Here is a 22463-nt window from a genome sequence, read left to right on the forward strand (position 1 = left end):
GATTCAAATGGCTCTGAGCACCATGGAACTTAACTTCTGAGGTCATCAATCCCCTAGAACGTAGAACTACTTAAACCTAACTAACCTAAGGACATCACACACATCCATTACCGAGGCAGGATTACAACCTGCGACAGCAGCGGTCAAGCGGTTCCAGCCTGTAGCGCCTAGAACCGCTCGGTCACTACGGCCGGCCCAGGATTCGCTTAGGAAGTAAGTCCAGAAGGTTGTGCAAGTACGTCGCATACAGGTATAGCTTCGCTCTGTGGATTTGATCGCCCTCTCCCACCAAAAAAATGTTCAAATGGCTCTAAGCATTATGGGATTTAACATCTGAGGTCATCAGTCTCCTAGACTTAGAACTACGTAAACCTAACTTAACCTAAGGACACCACACACATCCATGCCCGAGGCAGGATTCGAACCTGCGACCGTAGCAGTATCGCGGTTCTGGACTGAAGCGCCTAGAACCATTCGGCCACAGCGTCCGGCTGTCCCACCAAATTGTGAGGGTGCTGATGTCGGCGTTTTACACACTGTTCAAACATGTCCTACAGATTTTCTATAGTGTTCAAATCATGTGAATTTGCAGGGCAATCGAGATGAAGCAGGGTAGGGTAGTGTTTAGAAAACCAGTCACATATTTTTCCTGTCTGATGAATTCTGTTGTTGTCTTGAGTAACAGGGGTGTCAGTAGCATACCCATCATGCAAAAGGCAACACTTGATCATTCAGAACGTTTAAATAAACATGCTGGTTCATGCTACTTGTCACCTCAGTGAGTGGGCCCACTCTGTGATTAGAAAAACACACCTGAGGCGTCACAGACCCACCTCTGGCTTGCACCTGGTCTTGTACTCATTCCGGATGAAATGCTTTATTTGGTCTTCTGTGCCCCTGAGGATGTGTTCCATTTGAATATGGGCAAAAACTCTATTCTTCAGACAATAATACGTTCCACAGTCAGCTACGGTCCACGTTTCATGATTTCTAACCCATTTCGAGCAACGGCCTTTGGCACGGTGACCGACCTCAAATGCTCCTTGCATGCAGTTTCCGTCGCAATGTTTTCTAGCCGACAGCTGGGGTGGACATTCATTTGCTGCCTATAGCAATTTTTGTCGTGTTTCGACGCGATTTTGATCCACGTCTCTGATCCCTCTCAGCCATGATCTTTTTCTGACCACAATTCTGACGTGTTTCGCGACCACGTGTGTTACACCTCTGCTTGTAGACACGTGGGACAGTCCGCTGTGAAAACCAACAAATCCAACAACTTGACACACTATATGGCCATGGGCATGGCCTAACATGTTTGCCAGTTTTTGCCACTCTGTCACGTCCTTACATTTACCCATGTTTATGCGCAGTTTGGGCTTGAAATGTAAATGTCTCACTGATTGCTACTTCCTTATGCTCACGCAGAGACAGCGCGCGCTGTTGAGCACGTGACTGGATCGCTGGGCCATCTGTAAGTGCGTAAAGATTCATCTGTGCGTGCGCAACTGAGTGAGTAATTTTTTGCCCGGTGAGCTTATGGCTTGTGACCCCTATATCGAGGATTTTCGAAAGCCAACGCCGCGTGGAAAAAGAGAAGAAAAAAATGGTGAAAGCTCTAAGAATTGTGTACGTAAGTTATGCAGAAGTTTCGAAATAGTTCGAAATGCTGCTGACAGATGGCGCTGTACGCTTGTTGCTCGTACTGTATCAGCGTGCATCATTAAACTCGTCCTCTGCAAGCAGTCTTTGTAGTTACAATCAATCTTGTTCGAAATATCCACCACTCGTAGTAGGGAGATCGCGAACATGAAGAATGAAATTTGCCATCACACCCTGCGGTGCCTCAACGGAAATGAATTAAAATGCAACACAGATCGCCGACTCAAGCTTGTCCAGCGTCGTAGGATGTTTCTGGTAGACAGCGTCTATCAATATACCCCACAAAAAGTAGTCATTAGGAGTCAGATCAGGCGAATATGGAGGTCAGTCCATCTCGGCACCAGCAAATTTGCAGTAATCCAACGCCATGACTCAATTCCTGAAGTGTACGTCAAGAAAGCGAAGCATTTGTTCGATACGATGTGATCTGGCCTCATCTTCAATGAACGACTCGCTGCCTGGTCAGTGCTCCCAAGACATAAGTGTGGCGACAAATTCTTCCAAAACGTAACGTTCACTAGTTACCGTTTCTCTCATGAAAAATTGGCCAATAATGCCTCTGCTGCATACCAAAGCCCAAATAGTAACTTTTGGAGGAAACAGTGGTTTCGCTTCACACAAATGGGCATTCTTTGGAGCCCCAAAATCGCCAGCTTTATTTATTCACGACTCCATTCAGGTAGAAGTGTGCTTCATCAGTGAGCCGGACGGCCGACCGTTGTGGCCGAGCGGTTCTAGGCGCTTCAGTCCGGAACCGCGCCGCTGCTGCTGTCACAGGCTCGAATCCTGCCTCGGGCATGGATGTGTGTGATGTCCTTAGGTTAGTTAGCTTTAAGTAGTTCTAAGTCTAGGGGGCTGATGACCTCAGATGTTAAGTCCCTTAGTGCTTAGAGCCATTTTTTGTGAGCCGGACACAGACAACTTCATTTCTTTCATTTATCGATCAGTGTGAGAGTATCTTTCAAAAAGTCAGTTCTCCGTCTTACAACTCGTAAACGTACGGCCTGGTGACTTTGGATTTTGAATGGAAGCATGCGTAGGCTCTGTCTCAGTATTTTCAGTGTGCTGGAACGCTTCAACTCACTCTCTGCTGCAATTCCATGATTTTGCTGAATAATTCCATAAATCATGGCGTTTTCAGGGGTAACTACAGTTTGTCTGGAGCCACCATTCCTCGCTAGAACGTCAGCCACGCTGCCTGGAGGCCTTTGGAAATTGGCGAACAGCTTGCGAATGTTTTTCGCATCTATTGTTTTTGGAACACTAAATCGTGCTTTAAAACTACGCTTTGTTGCCATAGGGCTGTGTTGTAACTTGTGGTGCTGTCCTCTTCTTAAGGCACTTTATGATAACGGAGGTTGGCGTCCGGACATGACGCTGCAGCGCTTGTACTTTCCCTTCAGTGATGAGTTGTATCAACTGGCATCTTCCGCCTTTTTTTATGTGTCCTAGAGACTGAGTTTTCCTTTGTTTTATAGTGATCACAACTTTTTCCCTTTCTTTTTTCTCCATCCCATGAAGGATTCCTTTATTGTTTCAGCACCCACGGTATGCATAAGAGATGGCGATACCTATAGATTTCAGAAGCATCTACTCTTTTCCTTAGGTATTGGTCAACGGTTCAGCTTTCGCATTCTTCGACAAAAACGAGGAACAGGTATCAACTTGTCATTCGCATTCTCAGCTGCAGACTACAATTCGATCTCATAAAAAGTTCTTTTATGCTAATAAATAGTCTCCGGGCTTGTGCAGTTCAAGAGCTGATGTCTTTCTTGCAGTCACACTGCCCAAGTACTACAAGGAGAATATTTGTTCATTCTTATTTCCTTTTAAGGTTTGCTGGATACTTCTCATAGCGAAGACTACCACTTCGGTCTTGGAAGTGTTGACAAACCAACCAAACTGTTCACTGTGTTGGACTGAACTGTCTATCGTGTGTTGGGGAGCACGTAGGTCATTCGCTACAACGACACTGCGATTAGCGTACTAATACTGTTAGTTTCCTTTCAGTTTATAATGATCCCGTTGGCTTGCTCCACCGCCATTTCCCTGAAAATTACTTCGAATCAAATGTTAACCAGGTGAGGTGATAGTACACAGCCTTGACGAATGCCTTTACTAATTTTAGTCGCTTCTGATGTCCTTTGGTCAGGTATTCCAGTACCATAATAAAAGGTTGGTCAGTGGTATTCATGACTTAATTCTCTTCCTTCGATACGCTTACCTGCTCTGTGGAACTGATCACACTGCTCTGCGACGCAACATTTATAAGCAGTACGTATTGCGATTACTGTGCCATCTGTTAGCAGCTTTTTGAACTATTTCGATACTTCTGTATAGCTTCTGAACAGTTCTTATAGCTTTCACAATAAATATACCGCTTATTCCAGCTGTGCATCTACCTTACACACAGCAAAAAAGTTTTGCATTACCTCGGTTTCGAGAGTTCTGGAACCTGTACAGAAAATTGGAATAGAGATCAACATAAACATCATTTCCGTCCTTTTTATTGCTCATGAAAAACACACGTTGCGTGTCGTACCACCATATAGTGAGTCCTTCAGAGGTGGTGGTACAGATTGCTGTACACACCGGTACCTCATATAACCAGCAGCACGTCCTCTTGCATACTATCCCCAAGTTTATCAAGACACTGTTGGTCCTGATTGTCCCATTCCTCAACGGCGATTCAGAGGAAAACCCTCAGAGTGATTGGTGGGTCACGTCGTCCATAAACAACTCTTTCTAATCTATCCCAGGTATGTCTGGAGAACATGCTGGCCACTCTAGTCGAGCGATATCGTTATTCTGAAGGAAGTCATTCACACGATTTGCACGATGGGGACGCGATTTTTCATTCATGAAGACGAATGCTTCGCCACTATGCTGCCACATATGGTTGCACTATCGGTCGGAGGATGGCATTCATGTATCGTACAGCCGTTATGGCGGCATACGTCGCCCCCACATAATGCCACCTCAAAACAGCAGAGAACCTCCATTCTCTGGACAGTGTGTCTAAGGCGTTCGGCCTGACCGGGTTGCCTCCTAACACGTCTCCGACGATTGTCTGGTTGAATGCATATGCGATACTCATCGGTGAAGAGAACGTGATGCCAATCCTGAGCGGTACATTCGGCATGTTGTGGGCCCATCTGTACCGCGCTGCGTGATGTCGTGGTTGCAAAGATAGACCTCGCCATGAACGTCTGGATTGACGTTACTCATCATGCAGCCTATAACGCACAGTTTGAGTCAAAACACGACGTCCTGTGGCTGTACGAAAAGCATTATTCAATGTGGTGGCGTTGCTGTCAGGGTTCCTCCGAGCCATAATCCGTAGGTAGCTGTCATCCACTGCAGTAGTAGCCCTTGGGCGGCCTGAGCGAGGCATGACATCGACAGTTCCTGTCTCTTTGTATCTCTTCCATGTCCGAACAACATCACTTTGGTTCACTCCGAGACGCCTGGACACTTGCCTTGTTGAGAAACCTTCCTGGCACAAAGCAACAATGCGGAAGCGATCGAACCGCGATATTGACCGTCCAGAAATGGCTGAACTACAGATGACACGAGCCATGTACCTCCCTTCTGGTGAAATGACTAGAACTGCTCGGCTGTCGGACCCCCTCCATCTAATAGATGCTGCTCATGCATGGTCGTTTACATTTTTGGGCGGGTTTAGTGACATCTCTGAACAGCCAAAGGGACTGTCTCTGTTAAAATATCTACAGTCAATGTCTGCCTTAAGGAGTTCTGGGAACCAGGGTGATGCAGAACATTTGTTAATGTGTGTATTTGTTTCCTACACAACTTATACCATTCTTATGAGATATTTCACAAAGATTTCCCAGGCTATCTCAGGTGTTTAAGAGTGATATACTATTCTTCTTCTTTACAAAACTAATAATATATTTACTCACTGTAACTTAGCAAGTTGGTCACGTTATGGTAAATGGAACAATTTTTATTTAGAAATCAAACCCCATAACCATTGAGCAATGAGGACCATGGGTATTTGTTATTTTTTAATTCATTTTTATCTTGACTGCTGCCACTCTCAAATGAGGCTGCGGACCTAGTACCTCTGTCAGGTACGTGTTCGTGTGGCCTCTGGGAAAAGTCTGCAGCCTGTGGCCACTACCAGATGCTACGTATCATGTGTGACAGAGAGCAGCCAAGGCCATCTCCAGTAGAGTTATATAGGAATCATGTGTGTGTGGAGGCAGGCTGAACGCTAAAACAGTAGGTGCGAGTTTCACCTGTAGAGCAGCTAGGACCGATATTCCTTAGTAGGAATGATACAGAGCAGGTCGTTTGCATCACTCAGGTGTGTGGTATGCTCCTTATTGTTGGCATCACAGATATGAGCGGTGATGGCGTATGACACCTGCTGGCTTATGAAGACTGGAGCTTCAGACATAGGTTAAATTGCAGCATTTATATCTCTCCCTCTCGCTGGACGTTCTACATCTACATTTATACTCCGCAAGTCACCCAACGGTGTGTGGCGGAGGGCACTTTATGTGCCACTGTCAGTACCTCCCTTTCCTGTTCCAGTCGCGTATGGTTCGCGGGAAGAACGACTGCCGGAAAGCCTCCGTCCGCACTCGAATCTCACTAATTTTACATTCGTGATCTCCTCTGGAGGTATAAGTTGTAGAAAGCAATATATTCGATACCTCATCCAGAAACGCACCCTCTCGAAACTTGGGGAGCAAGCTACACCGCGATGCAGAGCGCCTCTCTTGCAGAGTCTGCCACTTGATTTTGCTAAACATCTCCGCAACACTATCACGCTTACCAAATAATCCTGTGACGAAACGCGCCGCTCTTCTTTGGATCTTCTCTATCTCCTCTGTCAACCCGATCTGGTACGGATCCCACACTGATGAACAATACTCAAGTATTGGTCAAACGAGTGTTTTGTAAGCCACCTCCTTTGTTGATGGACTACATTTTCTAAGGACTCTCCCAATGAATCTCAACCTGGCACACGCCTTACCAGCAATTAATTTTACATGATCACTCCACTTCAAATCGTTCCGTACGCATACTCCTAGATGTTTTGCAGAAGTAACTGCTACCAGTGTTCGTTCCGCTATCATATAATCATACAATAAAGGATCCTCCTTTCTATGGATTTGCAATACATTGCATTTGTCTATGTTAAGGGTCAGTTGCCACTCCCTGCACCAAGTGCCTATCCGCTGCAGATCTTCCTGCACTTCGCTGCAATTTTCTAATGCTGCGACTTCTCTGTATACTACAGCATCATCCGCGAAAAGCCGCATGGAACTTCCGGCACTATATACTAGGTCATTCATATTTATTGTGAAAAGCAATGGTCCCATCACACTCCCCTGTGGCACGCCAGAGGTTACTTTAACGTCTGTAGAGGTCTGTCCATTGAGAACAACATGCTGTGTTCTGTTTGTTAAAAACTCTTCAATCAAGCCACACAGCTGGTCTGATATTCCGTAGGCTCTTGCTTTGTTTATTATACACGAGGAAGGCCCTGGGCCAGCTTCAGACATAGGCTAAATTGCAGGAGCTATATCTCTCCTTCTGGCTGGGCGTTGTACTACATACGCGAGGAAAGCTCTGGGACGTCTGTTGGGACAAGTAGGGTACAACCCCTCTTTGTTGTAGACACAGTACGAAGCAGTTGTTGATTTGTTGTAGTGTGCTAATTGTTCAGTCTAGTATTTAGATGCATCCTCTTGAAAAGTGGGAGAAGGCTGGTTATAAATGTAGCAAAACTGTAAATAGCAATGCAAGGTGGTTGCAAATAATGCTTTTGTTTCTGAAGTGTAGATTGCCACCTTTCTCCAGCGAACTATGGTGAGATGACTACATTTTTTTTTTTAAAAGCATTAAAATGACTGGATGTTATGACGGAAAAATAAAAACAGTTCTGTAGGAACTATTATTTTAGTATATACAGGGTGGTCTGAAAAATCCTGAAAAACTTGCAAGGGTGTTGGCGGATAGGTCGTGCTGAGAAATAATTGTTAAGAAACAATTCCATATGTTGCGTTGTTTCCTAGTTAATTAGCATTGAACTTAGCCAATAAGCAATTGCATGCACAAGTTTGAGTGGACCGTTGGATGCTATTAGAGTCTGTTGTTCTAACAGCATACATGATAGTGCACGAAACTGCTCAGCCTTTGGCTTGGGTTCGATCCTTACTATCGTCCCATTTCCAATTTTTGTTTCACTGCCTTGTTCGGTTAAGGGAATAACATGTTTGGTGATACTGTCTCTGTCGGGGTGCTCGAATTTGCACACGCAATGGCCTGATTGGCTAAGTTACATCCTAATTAATACGGCAACAGTGCAACGGATCGAATTTTTTTTCTTAACAGTTATTTCTCAGCACAACCTATTGTTGTAGTTGTTGTGGTCTTCAGTCCAGAGACTGGTTTCATGCAGCTCTCCATGCTACTCTATCCTGTGCAAGCTTCTTCATCTCCCAGTGCCAACTGCAACCTATATCCTTCTGAATCTGCTTAGTGTACCCATTTCTTGATCTCCCTCTACGATTTTTACCCTCTGCGCTGCCCCACAGTACTAAATTGGTGATCCCATGATGCCTCAGAATTCGTCCTACCAACCGATCCCTTCTTCTAGTCAAGTTGTGCCACAAATTTCTCTTCTCCCCAATTCTATTCAATACCTTCTCATTAGTTATGTGATCTACCCATCTAATCTCCAGCATTCTTCTGTAGCACCACATTTCGAAAGCTTCTATTCTCTTTTTGTCTAAACTATTTATCGTCCACGTTTCACTTCCATACATGGCTACACTCCACACAAATACTTTCAGAAACGACTTCCTGACACTTAAATCTATATTCGATGTTAACAAATTTCTCTTCTTAGAAACACTTTCCTTGCCATTGCCAGTCTACATTTTATATCCTCTCTACTTCGACCATCATCAATTATTTTGCTCTCCAAATAGCAAAACTTATTTACAACTTTAAGCGTCTTATTTCCTAATCTAATAGCCTCAGCACCACCCGATTTTATTCGACTTCAGTCTATTATCCTCGCTTTGCTTTTCTTGATATTCGTCTTATATCGTTTCGAGACACTGTCCATTCCGTTCAGCTCTGTTCCAGGTCCTTTGCTGTCTCTGGCAGAATTACAATGTCATCAGCAAACCTCAAAGTTTTTATTTATTCTCCATAGATGTTAATTCCTACTTCGAATTTTTCTTTTGTTTCCTTTACTGCTTTCTCAGTATACAGATTGAATAACATAGGGGATAGGCTACAATCCTGTCTCACTCCCTTCCCAACCACTGCTTCCCTTTCATGTCCCTCAACTCTTATAACTGCCATTTGGTTTCTGTACAAATTGTAAATAGCCTTTCGCTCCCTGTATTTTACCCCTGCCACCTTCAGAATTTGAAAGAGAGTATTCCAGTCGCCAGTGTCAAAAGCTTTCTCTAAGTCTACAAGTGCTACAAACGTAGGTTTGCCTTTCCTTAATCTGTTTTCTAAGATAAGTCGTAGGGTCAGCACAACGTATCCTGCACAGACTCATCAGACTGTTTCTGACCATCCTGTATATATCGGGTGATCCAAAAGTCAGTATAAATTTGAAAATTGAATAAATGACGGAATAATGTAGATAGGGAGGTACAAATTGACACACATGCTTGGAATGACATGGGGTTTTATTAGAACCAAAAAAATAGAAACGTTAAAAAAATGTCCGACAGATCGCGCTTCATCTTATCAGAATAGCAATAATTAGCAGAACAAAGTAAGACCATGCAAAGTTGGATGATATTCTTTTCAGGAAATGCTCAATATTTCCACCATCATTCCTCAACAATAGCTGTAGTCGAGGAATAATGTTGTGAACAGCACTGTAAAGCATGTCCGGAGTGAGGCATTGGCGTCTTATGTTGTCTTTTAGCATCCCTAGAGATGTCGATCGATCACGATACACTTGCGACTTCAGGTTACCCCAAAGCCAATAATCGCACGGGCTGATGTCTGGGGACCTGGGAGGCCAAGCATGACGAAAGTGGCGGCTGAGCACTCGATCATCACCAAACGACAAGCGCAAGAGGTCTTTAACGCGTCTAGCAATGTGGTTTTTTTTTGTTCTAATAAAACCCCATGTCATTCCAAGCACGTGTGTCAATTTTTACCTCTCTATCTACATTATTCAGTGGTTTATTAAGTTTTCAAATTTATACTGACTTTTTGATCACCCGGTACTTATATACAGTGGCAAGCTTGACAAAATTAACATCGGCCCACAAATTGTAAAATGTTACTAAAGTTTTATTCCGACGTCTGCCAGGCAATCCATGGCAGCTCTGGCGAGTCCTGTTGACCAACACTCCAGCCAGACGGGTGTGTGACAATAGCCACAAGTGATGCAAGTAGAGCAACTAATAATACAAAGCAGTGTGACAGAGGGAGGAGTAACATCTTGTAACTCAGAGCACTTTCATGCTGCTGAAAACTCACATGTTGCAAATATGACCGAGGCTAAGAACCTGAACCCGGTGTGCAGCCTTGCAGCGACCCAGGAATAACTAACGACCTGAGTAATGTCGAACAAATCCGCCTAGACGTGATCACCCGCAGTCCTGGTGAGTGAGCAGGGCCTCGGCCATAGCAGCCGGGCACATCTCACTGATATCACGAGTAGTCAAACTTCGGAGACCGAAAGCGGGCTGTGCCCGTTTCTTCACCGGCTCCCAGGCCACACGGAGCCGCAGAGGTAGGGGCCTATGGCCCAGAGCAATGCACGTCACGTGCGCCGCTGACGGCATCGGCACATTCCACAGCCGGTGGCGCTAGCACGCGCCCTGGGCGGTCCCGAGGCCGCCGTTGCACTGTATGTTGCTCTTGGAAACAAACTTGTTAATACTACCACTGTTTCACTGTGCGATCCGGTGCAACTCGGCCCTACCCCCGGCCAATGTTTCTTTTACCCATCCCGAATTAACAGAGAACCTTCACCTTGCTGCACTCGCTGGACAGTGTGTCTAAGACGTTCAGCCTGGCCGGGTTGCCTCCTAACACGTCTCCGACGATTGTCTGGTTAAAGGCATATGCGACACTCGTCGGTGAATTTGATGCCAATCCTGAGCGATCCATTCGGCATGTTGTTGGGCCCATTTGTACCACGCTGCATGGTGTCGTGGTTGCACCTCACCATGGATGTCAGGAGTGAAGTAGCGCATCATGCAGCCTATTGCGCACAGTTTGAGTAGTAACACGACGTCCTGTGGCTGAACGAAAAGCATTATTCAAGATGGTGGCGTTGCTGTCAGTGTTCCTCCGAGCCATAATCCGTAGGTAGCTGTCATCCACTGCTGTAGAAGTTCTTGGGAGGCCTGAGCGAGACATGTCATCGACAGTTCCTGTCTCTCTGTATCTCCTCCATAAGCGAACAACATCACTTTGGTTCACTCCGAGACACCTGGATACTTCCCTTGTTAAGAGCCTTTCCTGGCACAAAGTAACAATGCGGACGCGATCGAACAGCGGTATTGACCGTCTTGGCATGGTTGCACTACAGACAACACGAGCTGTGTACCTCCTTACTGGTGGAATGGCTAGAACAGATCGTCCGTCGGACCCCCTCTGTCTAATAGGCGCTGCTCATGCACGGTTGTTAACATCTTTGGGCACCTTTAGTGACATATCTGGACAGTCTAAGGGACTGCGTCTGTGGTACAATATCCAAAGTCAACGTGTGTCTTCCAGAGTTGTGGGAGCTGGGGTTTTTGCATTATTAAAACCTTAAAGCGATGGAATGTAGTCGAATTAAGGCGGGTGATGCTGAGGGAATTAGATTAAGAAATGAGACACAAAGTAGTAAAGGAGTTTTGCTATTTGGGGAGCAAAATAACTGATAATGCCCGAAGTAGAGAGGATATAAAATGTAGACTGGCATTGGCAAGGAAAGCGTTTCTGAAGGAGAGAAATTTGTTAACCACGAGTATAGATTTAAGTGTCAGGAAGTCGTTTCTGAAAGTGTTTGTATGGAGTGTAGCCATGAATGGAAGTGGAACATGTACGATAAATGGTTTGGACAAGAAAAGAATAGAAGCTTTCGAAATGTAGTGATACAGAAGAATATTGAAAATTAGATGGGTAGATCACATAACTGACGAGGAGGTATTGAATAGAATTAGGGAGAAGAGAAATTTGTGGCACAACTTGACTAGAAGAAGGGATCGGTTGGTAGGACATGTTCTGAGGCGTCAAGGGATCACCAATTTAGTATTGGAGGGCAGCGTGGAGGGTAAAAGTCGTAGAGGGAGACCAAGAGATGAATGCACTAAGCAGATTCAGAAGGATGTAGGTTGCAGCAGGTACTGGGAGATGAAGAAGCTTGCACAGGATAGAGTAGCATGGAGAACTGCATCAAACCAGTCTCAGGACTGAAGACCGCAACAACAACAAAAAAGCGAATCCGTCTTTTGTGGAATCTGGCCTTGCCTCGCGGGATAGACGCGCGGTCTGGCCGCCTTGCCACGGTTCGTGCGGCTCCTCCAGTCGGTGGTTCGAGTCCTCCCGCGGGCATGGGTATGTGTGTTGTCCTTAGCGTCAGTTAGTTTAAGTCAGATTAAGTAGTGCGTAAGCGTAGGGACCGATGACCTCAGAAGTTTGGTCCCATAGGGACTTACCACAAAATCTGGCCTAAGATTGATGGTGACAAGACTTCTTCCAGGTGTCAGTTGAGCTGTGGAGAAACACAAAGAATTTTATTCCTCACGTTAGTTGCCCCACATTTGAGAATTTATTTATCAAGCGAATTTCCTTAAAAAAACGTCTGATTGTCAGTTACTGTGCTTATTGTACTGCACTGTCTGTACCGTACTGTACTACTGTATATCTTGTATTACTATATTACTGTACTGTTATTCTATTACTGTCAGTTACTGTATCAACAAATGAAATTTCTTCCACTAGGCAACAACCAGCACTGAAAGACCTGAGTCGAAACAAGGCCCCCGGAGTAGACAACATTCCATTAGAACTACTGACGGTCTTGGGACAACCAGTCCTGACAAAACTCTACCAGCTGGTGAGCAAGATGTATGAGACAGGTGAAATACCCTCAGATTTCAAGAAGAATATAATAATTCCAATCCCAAAGAAAGCAGGTGCTGACAGATGTGAAAATTACCGAACTATCAGTTTAATAAGCCACGGCTGCAAAATACTAACGCGAATTCTTTACAGACGAATGGAAAAACTGGTAGATGCAGACCTCGGGGAGGATCAGTTTGGATTCCGTCGAAATGTTGGAACACGTGAGGCAATACTGACCTTACGACTTATCTTAGAAGAAAGATTAAGAAAAGGCAAACCTACGTTTGTAGCATTTGTAGACTTAGAGAAAGCTTTTGACAATGTTGACTGGAATACTCTTCTTCAAATTCTAAAGGTGGCAGGGGTAAAATACAGGGAGCGAAAGGCTATTTATAATTTGTACAGAAACCAGATGGCAGTCATAAGAGTCGAGGGGCATGAAAGGGAAGCAGTGGTTGGGAAAGGAGTGAGACAGGGTTGTAGCCTCTCCCCGATGTTATTCAATCTGTATATTGAGCAAGCAGTAAAGGAAACAAAAGAAAAATTTGGAGTAGGTATTAAAATTCATGGAGACGAAGTAAAAACTTTGAGGTTCGCCGATGACATTGTAATTCTGTCAGAGACGGCAAAGGACTTGGAAGAGCAGTTGAACGGAATGGACAGTGTCTTGAAAGGAGGATATAAGATGAACATTAACAAAAGCAAAACGAGGATAATGGAATGTAGTCAAATTAAATCGGATGATGCTGAGGGAATTAGATTAGGAAATGAGACACTTAAAGTAGTAAAGGAGTTTTGCTATTTAGGAAGTAAAATAACTGATGATGGTCGAAGTAGAGAGGATATAATATGTAGACTGGCAATGGCAAGGAAAGCGTTTCTGAAGAAGAGAAATTTGTTAACATCGAATATAGATTTATGTATCAGGAAGTCGTTTCTGAAAGTATTTGTTTGGAGTGTAGCCATGTATGGAAGTGAAACATGGACGATAACTAGTTTGGACAAGAAGAGAATAGAAGCTTTCGAAATGTGGTGCTACAGAAGAATACTGAAGATAAGGTGGATAGATCACGTAACTAATGAGGAGGTATTGAATAGGATTGGGGAGAAGAGAAGTTTGTGGCACAACTTGACTAGAAGAAGGGATCGGTTGGTAGGACATGTTTTGAGGCATCAAGGGATCACAAATTTAGCATTGGAGGGCAGCGTGGAGGGTAAAAATCGTAGAGGAAGACCGAGAGATGAGTACACTAAGCAGATTCAGAAGGATGTAGGTTGCAGTATGTACTGGGAGATGAAGCAGCTTGCACAGGATAGAGTAGCATGGAGAGCTGCATCAAACCAGTCTCAGGACTGAAGACAACAACAACAACAACAACAGGCAACAACCATGTATCTTTAGAATAAACTACTTACTGCATTATTTTTCTTGATCTTTTTCTTGTCAGTGGCAGCAATTTGAAGTTCACTTTTACTGAACTGTCTTTAACTCTGGTCTAGTCCTGAACCCAGTGTGATACAACTACGACCACTTTTGGAATGTCCAGTTGTTCTTCTTGCAGGCGATTGCAGACACTTTCCAGATGCTGTTGCTGTTACTCTCCGGATATTGAGACGAGCCGTATATCAGCTTATATACTCATTTGGGGGAGGGTTCTCCAGTTGGAAACTGTCAGAATGTAGTGTGGCGGATGTATAAAATAGGTCTTGCTTAGTGCACGCCCTCTTGGTGTCTCCGGTTCACCTGTGTAGTAGGCAGCTCAACACTCTTTTGCGTATGGCTGTGTGCCATATCTTCAGGAGGAAGACCACAGCTTGTGGGTTGAAGGATTTTCAGGAGGCTATTGGGACCTCGAAGAACGGGCAACGATGAATATGGAAGATTAGCCAATCAAGAAGCGTGTACCCATATAGAGAGAACTCGGACACCACGGGGGAAAAGAAGGAGTTTCCTTAGATTGGATCGGGCGAGGTTGACACATCAGATAATACAGCTTCTCGTAAACAAGACAACCAAAATGCATTGGATGCAAAAAGTACAAAGGGATCTGGAAGAAACAGTAAAACAGTAAAAAGATATTTGAGGCCGTATGATTCTAAAATCAACAATTCAGGCTGTCAGAGGTTTCCAGGACAAACTTAGACTCAGGGAAATATCGTAGCCAGAAGAGTGAATAAGGTTGCAAAGTATAACAATGACAGAATACTTGACAAGGAAAAAGAAGAAACGAAGATAATCCGAATTATTGTCGTCTCTAGAAACCAAAACGAAAAGAAGAAGGTCATTTTTTACGCGAACGGTACACTGTAAGACAGTTTTGAACAGATCCTGACAAGGGAAAGCGCTATTTACAAAGACGTACAGCTGTTCATATCTACGTAACGAACAAAGTTAAAATGTCCCCCTGGTGGCTAAACAACATTTGCTCCCTCGTTTCCTTTTTTTTTTTTTTTTGGACTATCACCGTTATTTGGTGTGATGAAATACGCCCTCCTTCCAAAAAGTTCCGAGACTAATGGTATTTCTTGCGTAAGAGCGACGTCAGTACAGTAACTACTGCAACTGCGGCGAACCAAGAAATGTATACAACAGATGTCCATTCGACCACTCAGTCGTGAGCAGTCTGTATTGAGTAGTGGACGTGAGGCTGTAGTGTGTCAACATCGTTGTTTCACACACAGCAACAGAGCCTCAGTCTGAACAATTCTTCAGGAGTTCTGAAGAACAGAAAAGTGAGTGCAAACAGAATGAGATTTTCACTCTGCAGCTAAGTGTGCGCTGATATGAAACTTCCTGGCAGATTAAAACTGTGTGTCGGACCGAGACTCGAACTCGGGACGTTTGCCTTTCGCGGTCAAGTGCTCTACCAACTGAGCTACCCAAGCACGATTCCCGCCCCGTCCTCACAGCTTTACTTCTGCCAGTACCTCGTTTCCTACCTTCCAAACTTTACAGAAGCTCTCCTGCGAACCTTGCAGAACTAGCACTCCTGAAAGAAAGGATATTGCGGAGACATGGCTTAGTCACAGCTTGGGGAATGTTTCCATAATGGGAAATTTCACTTTGCAGCGGAGTATGTGCTGATATGAAACTTCCTGGCAGGTTAAAACTATGTGCTGGACCGAGACTCGAACTCGGGACCTTAGTAGTAGTAGTAGTAGAGGGGTTTTGGGCGCACGACAGCAAGGTCTTCAGCGCCCGTTCAGTAACTTAGTGAGACGGGTGTCAAGAAAAATCCCAGAACAGGAATATAAAACGAAACAGAAAACATGGGTAACAATCGTTGAAAAACATGTGCTCTACCAACTGAGCTACCCAAGCACGAGCGTCAGCAGTAAAACATAGACAACACAGAAAGAAAATATTAGAGGGAGCTAAAACAATGTAGCAGATCGAAGTGGCTGGCTGACCGCAAGGAAAAAAGGGTAGGAGTCAGCCACTCTGCAACACACTAAAACCTCCAGCCTAAAAGTTTAGGCCAGAGTCCAGACACATCACAAAACTTAAAAACCCTAGACACACACGTCTCATCATTAGCTAAAACAGAAGGCAGATCCCCATCAACTTGTGCTTCTGCCCGTGCATCACGGTATAAAATGCAGTCTGTTAAAATGTGCCGTACAGAGATGTGCACACCACAAGCATCACAAAACGGAGGATCGGGACCTTAGCCTTTCGCGGGCAAGTGCTCTACTAACTGAGCTACCCAAGCACGACTCACGCCCCTTCCTTTCTTTCAGGAGTGCTAGTTCTGCAAGGTTCGCAGGAGAGCTTCTGTAAAGTTTGGAAGGTAGGAGACGAGGTACTGGCAGCAGTAAAGCTGTGAGGACGGGGCGTGAGTCGTGCTTGGGTAGCTCAGTTGGTAGAGCAATTGTCCGCGAAAGGCAAAGGTCCCGAGTTCGTGTCTCGGTCCGGCACACAGTTTTAATCTGCCAGGAAGTTTCAAGTGTGTCCAAAGTTTGTCCCGCACCATTCGACTCCTGAACACAAACAATGACACTTGGACGCCTGGATCGACTTGACTGAAACGAATGAGGCTTACAGTTCCGTTCCGGAAGAAAAAAGGGTTGACAGTACTTGGTGTTATCGATACGGAACTACCACAAAACGGCAGAGCGCAGACAGGGTCTGTGAAGGTGCGGATGTGTGGCGCGAGTTGACCAACATCCCGAAGAAGGACTTTTCTGACAGTTTCACATGGTTTTATGAACCCTCTGCGCGTTTTACTCAAGTGGCGCACGTGATCTTTTGGATTAACGTGCCGTGAAAGCACACGCTTCCCTGGCGGTGCGCCGGCCGCTCCACGCCGGAGCGTGGAGTGGGGATAGCTAGCTAGCTACTTTCCCGCAACCGGTATAAGAGACGCACACACCTCGCCAGCCGCTATTGTCGCCATGAGGTCCTGCCTGCTGCTGTTGGTGAGTACCTCTCCGCTGTGCGTTTACCCACAATATAATAGTCGCACACCCTACAGTGTCCCAAATCAAAGTGCGAGTGATTGCAGGCTAGAGTGCTTGTGCTACAAAACGTGAACTGCCCGGTCAAAAAGTGGCGTCAAGATATGAGGTGTTGTGGGAAGAAGGGTTACATTTTACTGACATTAAACTTCTGTAGAACAAATGTTATTTTTGCAATTTATTACACTGGCGTCGAGAGTGAAAGACTTTCCGTCACATTTCAGTCCACAGCGTACAAAGTTTCTTCTCCTTTTTGTTGTTGACAATGGGACGTGGATTCAAACTGGCAGTTTCGTGTCCCTGCTGCCAAACTTTTGTGCAGTTGAGGTGCCTTCCGGTAACTGAGGATACCAGATACATGGTACTGGCCCTCGGAGGTAAATCACTTATGAAAAAGAGAAAGAGGTTTTGTCTTAAAATTAAGCCAGCAGGAACTCCTTGCGAAGTTGTGCTCCACTGAGACGCGTCACTTATATTATTCGATGTTACAATTACTGTTTGATTCTTATATGACAGTTAACGCCTGAGTTACTGCAGTGTATTATGTCAGTCTAGTTTATAAAGTATCATGGAGTGATAACGAACTGCAACTTTTTTTACGGTTAAAAGCGGAAGAGTGTCATAGATTAGGCATATTTAATTTATCACAGATAGTGGTACACTATTCTAATATTGGAATTTCGGTAACAAAAATCATCTACAATCCTTAAAGATACTGATAACATCTTTTCGTAGAAAAAGGAAAAAAAAATACCGAGGTTTATGGTTAAGAATCAAACTTTAATTTCACTGTGAGTTGAATGCGTGTCTATGTTAGATGGCAGCAACTAGATTCTGAGAAAACATTTGTGACAGTGTACATCCGAAAAAAAAATCGTTATCTAACTCTACGTAATGCCGTGACATTTCACACAAAACTTTCTCCTCTGGTGTTGTAATGCGACATGGCTATGACATCTACTTTCACAAACATACAACACTGTAGAACCCAACGTAAACCACCTAGTCTTGGCACGTTGGTTTTAAGCACCGAATCAAATACACGTTCTTGATTGAAAGTTACCTACTTTAGTACAACAATACAGTAAATTCGCGTACTGTCATGTATTCCTGTACACTTTGCTGTGATCGAGAAACTCAACAAACGAGTTTCGTCTTTGAGACAATTACTAGTTAATGCACACGTTTATCATTAAATGTCAACCACTGACGGCCTAGAGTGTGTCGAATGTCGACAGTCGCCCGCAGCAAATGACAGTTATTCAGCACGTTTCTCTGAATACGAAAATTGTTTTCTCTCTATCTTAATATCCAAACCGCTTGCCTTGTGCACTTTACTGCTCAGTTCATGCTGTCAAACAAGTGTCGTGTTAAATTTCTTATAATCGGAGAGAAAACAACTTCGTTAAATAAGACAGTTACTAACATTTTGGCACACACAGAGAAATTCTTCGACCACATTCACTGTCATAAAAACATTGGAGTAGGTTACGGAACTGACTTGAAAGTTTTACTGTGTGAGGTCGGAATGAGAGTCGAACCACGGCCTTTGAAAGTAACTGTTCACTTGCTGCTGCAGTAATGTTCTTTTAAAAAATTCAAAACCTCCGGCAGAAAATTTCAGGATTTTCTTAAATGCGATGCTAGATCATTGTCTTCAGTGCACTGACTGGGACAGAAATTATGATTACAAGCATTGCGAAAACGTGAGGGAAACAGGGAGAAGTAAGTTTCTGAACAAGTCCATAGAATAAAATAGGGAACTAGTGAATTTTATGAATCATTGTTGTCAGCACTTTCAGAAGATACTGAAAGGAATCAATGTACTTCAGAAATAGAGGCATGAGGAAATCCCATAGATCAAACAATAACAGGGGAGGAGATGTTTCGCACGGTTCTTAACCAACAGAAATTCATTCAGATTTGGTGAATATTTGTCACAAGTCCGTTCCTACATTTTCAGCTGTTAAGGTATTGGCATCTAAATTAAAACGAAGCTGATGATACACGTGAACGACTCCATAAAAGTGGAACCACCGAGAAATTGCAAATTACGGTATGGAACGATCCGTGTTTAAAGGGGTACGGAAGCATAGGCAGAGGTCTGCGTTCATACGCAAATCAGTTGTAATAATTACTTTGGGGATACAATCCCACTCCGTTGTGAATGTCCGAGGACATATCTGCGTATATCATCAATAACTGTTACTTTGCATTTAAAAGTTAAAGGATAGCGTCAGTTTTACGATTTCCGTCTATTTGGTTTTGCTTGTGATCGATAGTAATAATATTTACTATTTTAAGTTTCTATTATTACTCATTCGGAATTGAGTGCCACTGTGTTTGATGGAATGCACTTTATCCTGTAGAGGGTAGATCCATGTTCCATATCTGCAGGAACTAAAAGTGGCAATATGCCCTTCTTCCTCCTTTATCACTCAATTACACGTACATTCTATTTCCTTTGTGCCAGCAGCAAGTACAAATTGAAACGTTTATTGTATTGAGAATTATATTGTGATACCATGTTATTGTAAATTTAAGTAAATTTATTAAATAAACTACTCTTATATATTTGACCGCATGCAAAAGTAACGCCAACAGGAAACGACTACGTTTAACTTCCTAATGCACTGGAAATAACCCTTCAAAAATTCTCTAAATCTCTTCCGGTAATTACGATTTAAAAGTGTTTGTTACTGAATGTGAGATAGTCTGAATTGTTTTCATGGTCGAGCCCCACTTTCTTAGTCAATGGAATGTAAATTACGAAACACCACTTCAGCAGAAGAAAATTCAGGTCAAGTGCAGGCCTACCGTCTGGAATCCGGAGTACAGAAAGAGTGAAAGTGGTTTACAGACCTGCAATATCCGTGACTACGAATAAAAGACTTTTAGATGCAGATGCAGGTAATGGACTAGCGGATGGAATGCCGATGCGGATAACACTTCTCTTATTCGCGAAAACCGTAGGCTTATAGATGGAAGACGATAGCAGAGAGACATTGTGCAACACGGACGACTTTACCGTTAGAAGTGCGACTTCCTCTGTTGCAATAAGAGTCAAAGAACACGGTACTTAGTTCTAGATTAAATCTCGTGAAATGACCAGTCACAACTCATCAGGAGAGAAAGAGCGGAGTACCCTCTGCCCTACACCGCAAGGTGGAGTAGTCGTGTAAATGTAGGTTAGCCGTTTTCAAATTTGCATTCAATAAATAATAGACAGAAAATAGAAAATGCAGGTAAAAGCAAAGTTTTCACATGGAATATTCTACGAATCAAGTATTACGATTTTTCTGGAAAAGATATAAATGAAAAAAACTTCTAAAATTTTTACTAAAATTCGAGAGACACATATTGTGTCGCAAATTGTATACAGTAACTCTTTAAGAGTAACGTGGTGGGATTTCGAGAAAATTAGCATGGTTCTGTGACTTGGCAGGGGACAACTCTTACTCGTGGAAAAGATGTCGGTTCAAATACTTTATATCTAAGACTGAAAAATTCGCGAGAATACGCTAGATAAGCGATATTCTGACGAAAACAGAGTTCAGAGATGAGCTTGTGGGCAAACATATTTCAGCCTCTTACATTCGTCTCGCGAAGTGACTGCAGTGAGAAAATTGGGAGTTAATATGAAAATATTTATCAAGAGACATTCAGCAGCAGTAGTCCCATCTTTTTTTTTCTCGATCAATAAAGAGACAACATTCTCCCGTGAGTTTTGTGAGCCTAAAAAATGGATGGACTGACATGTTAATATGCACTCTCTTTTGTAGTCCTGTAGTATTTTCTAAGTGTTCTGCCAATGAAACGAAGTCTTTGGTTCGCCTTTCCCACATTTTACATGTGTTACACTATGTGATCAAAAGTACCCGGACACCCCCAAAAACATACGTTTTTCTTATTCATGCATTGTGCTACCACCTACTGTCAGGTACTCCATATCAGAGATCTCAGTAGTCATTAGACATCATGAGACAGCAGAATGAAGCGCTCAGCGGAACTCACGGACTTCGAACGTGGTCAGGTGATTGGGTGTCACTTGTGCCACACACCTGTACGTGAGATTTCCACACTCCTAAACATCCCTATGTACACTGTTTCCGATGTGATAAAAAAAATGGTTCAAATGGCTCTGAGCACTATGGGACTCAACTGCTGTGGTCATTAGTCCCCTAGAACTTAGAACTACTTAAACCTAACTAACCTAAGGACATCACACACATCCATGCCCGAGGCAGGATTCGAACCTGCGACCGTAGCAGTCCCACGGTGCCGGACTGCGCGCATAGAACCGCGAGACCACCGCGGCCGGCTCCGATGTGATAGTGAAGTGGAAATGTGAAGGGACAGGTGCAACACAAAAGCGTACAGGCCGACCTCGTCTGTTGTCTGACAGATACCGTCGTAATATTTAATAAGCAGCAACTATCCACACCATCACACAGAAAATACAAACTGCATCAGGATCCAGTGCAAGTAGTATGACAGTTAGGTTGGAGGTGAGAAAACTTGGATTTCATGGTCGAGCGGCAGCTCATAAGCCACATATCACGTCGGTAAATTCCAAACGGCGCCTCGCTTGGTGTAAGAAGCGTAAACATTGGACCATTGAACAGTGGAAAAACGTTGTGTGGAGTGACGAATCACGGTACACAATGTGGCTATCCCATGGCAGGGTGTGGGCATGGCGAATGCCCGGTGAACATCATGTGCCAGCGTGTGAAATGCCAACAGTAAAATTCGGAGGCGGTAGTGTTATGGTGTAGTCGTGTTTTCCATAGACATGGCCTGCACCTCTCGTTGTTTTGCGTGGCACTGTTACAGCACAGGCCTACATTGGTGTTTTAAGCACCTTCTTGCTTCCCACTGTTGAACAGCAATTCGGGGATGGCAACTACATCTTTCAACACGGTCGAGCACCTGTTCATAACGCACGGCCTGTGGTGGAGTGGTTACACGACAATAACATCCTTGTAATTGACTGGCTTGCACAGAGTCCTGACCTGAATACTACATAACACCTTTGGGATGTTTTGGAGCGCCGACTTCGTGACAGGTCTCACAGACCGACATCGATACCTCTCTTCAGTGCAGCACTTCGTGACGAGTGGGCTGCCATTCCCCAAGAAACCTTCCAGCACCTGATTGAACGTATGCCTGCAAGGGTGGAAGCTCTCATCAAGGCTAAGGGTAGGCCAATACCAAATTGAATCCCAGAACTACCGACGGGGGGTGCCACGAACTTGTAAGTCATTTTC

General features: G+C 44.1%; 1 protein-coding gene across 1 annotated transcript in view; it reads left to right on the plus strand.

Annotated features, from left to right (window-relative positions):
- Positions 1 to 17081: 17081 nt before the first annotated feature.
- The window catches only part of LOC126298553 (uncharacterized), a 212113-nt gene continuing 206731 nt past the window's right edge, over positions 17082 to 22463 (plus strand). The window contains exon 1 of the mRNA XM_049989911.1: positions 17082 to 17157. Within this exon, the coding sequence (XP_049845868.1) occupies positions 17134 to 17157 (24 nt within the window). The 5' untranslated portion in view covers positions 17082 to 17133. The remainder of the gene's footprint in view (positions 17158 to 22463) is intronic.

Source organism: Schistocerca gregaria, chromosome X, assembly GCF_023897955.1.
Source record: "Schistocerca gregaria isolate iqSchGreg1 chromosome X, iqSchGreg1.2, whole genome shotgun sequence".
NCBI lineage: Eukaryota > Metazoa > Arthropoda > Insecta > Orthoptera > Acrididae > Schistocerca > Schistocerca gregaria.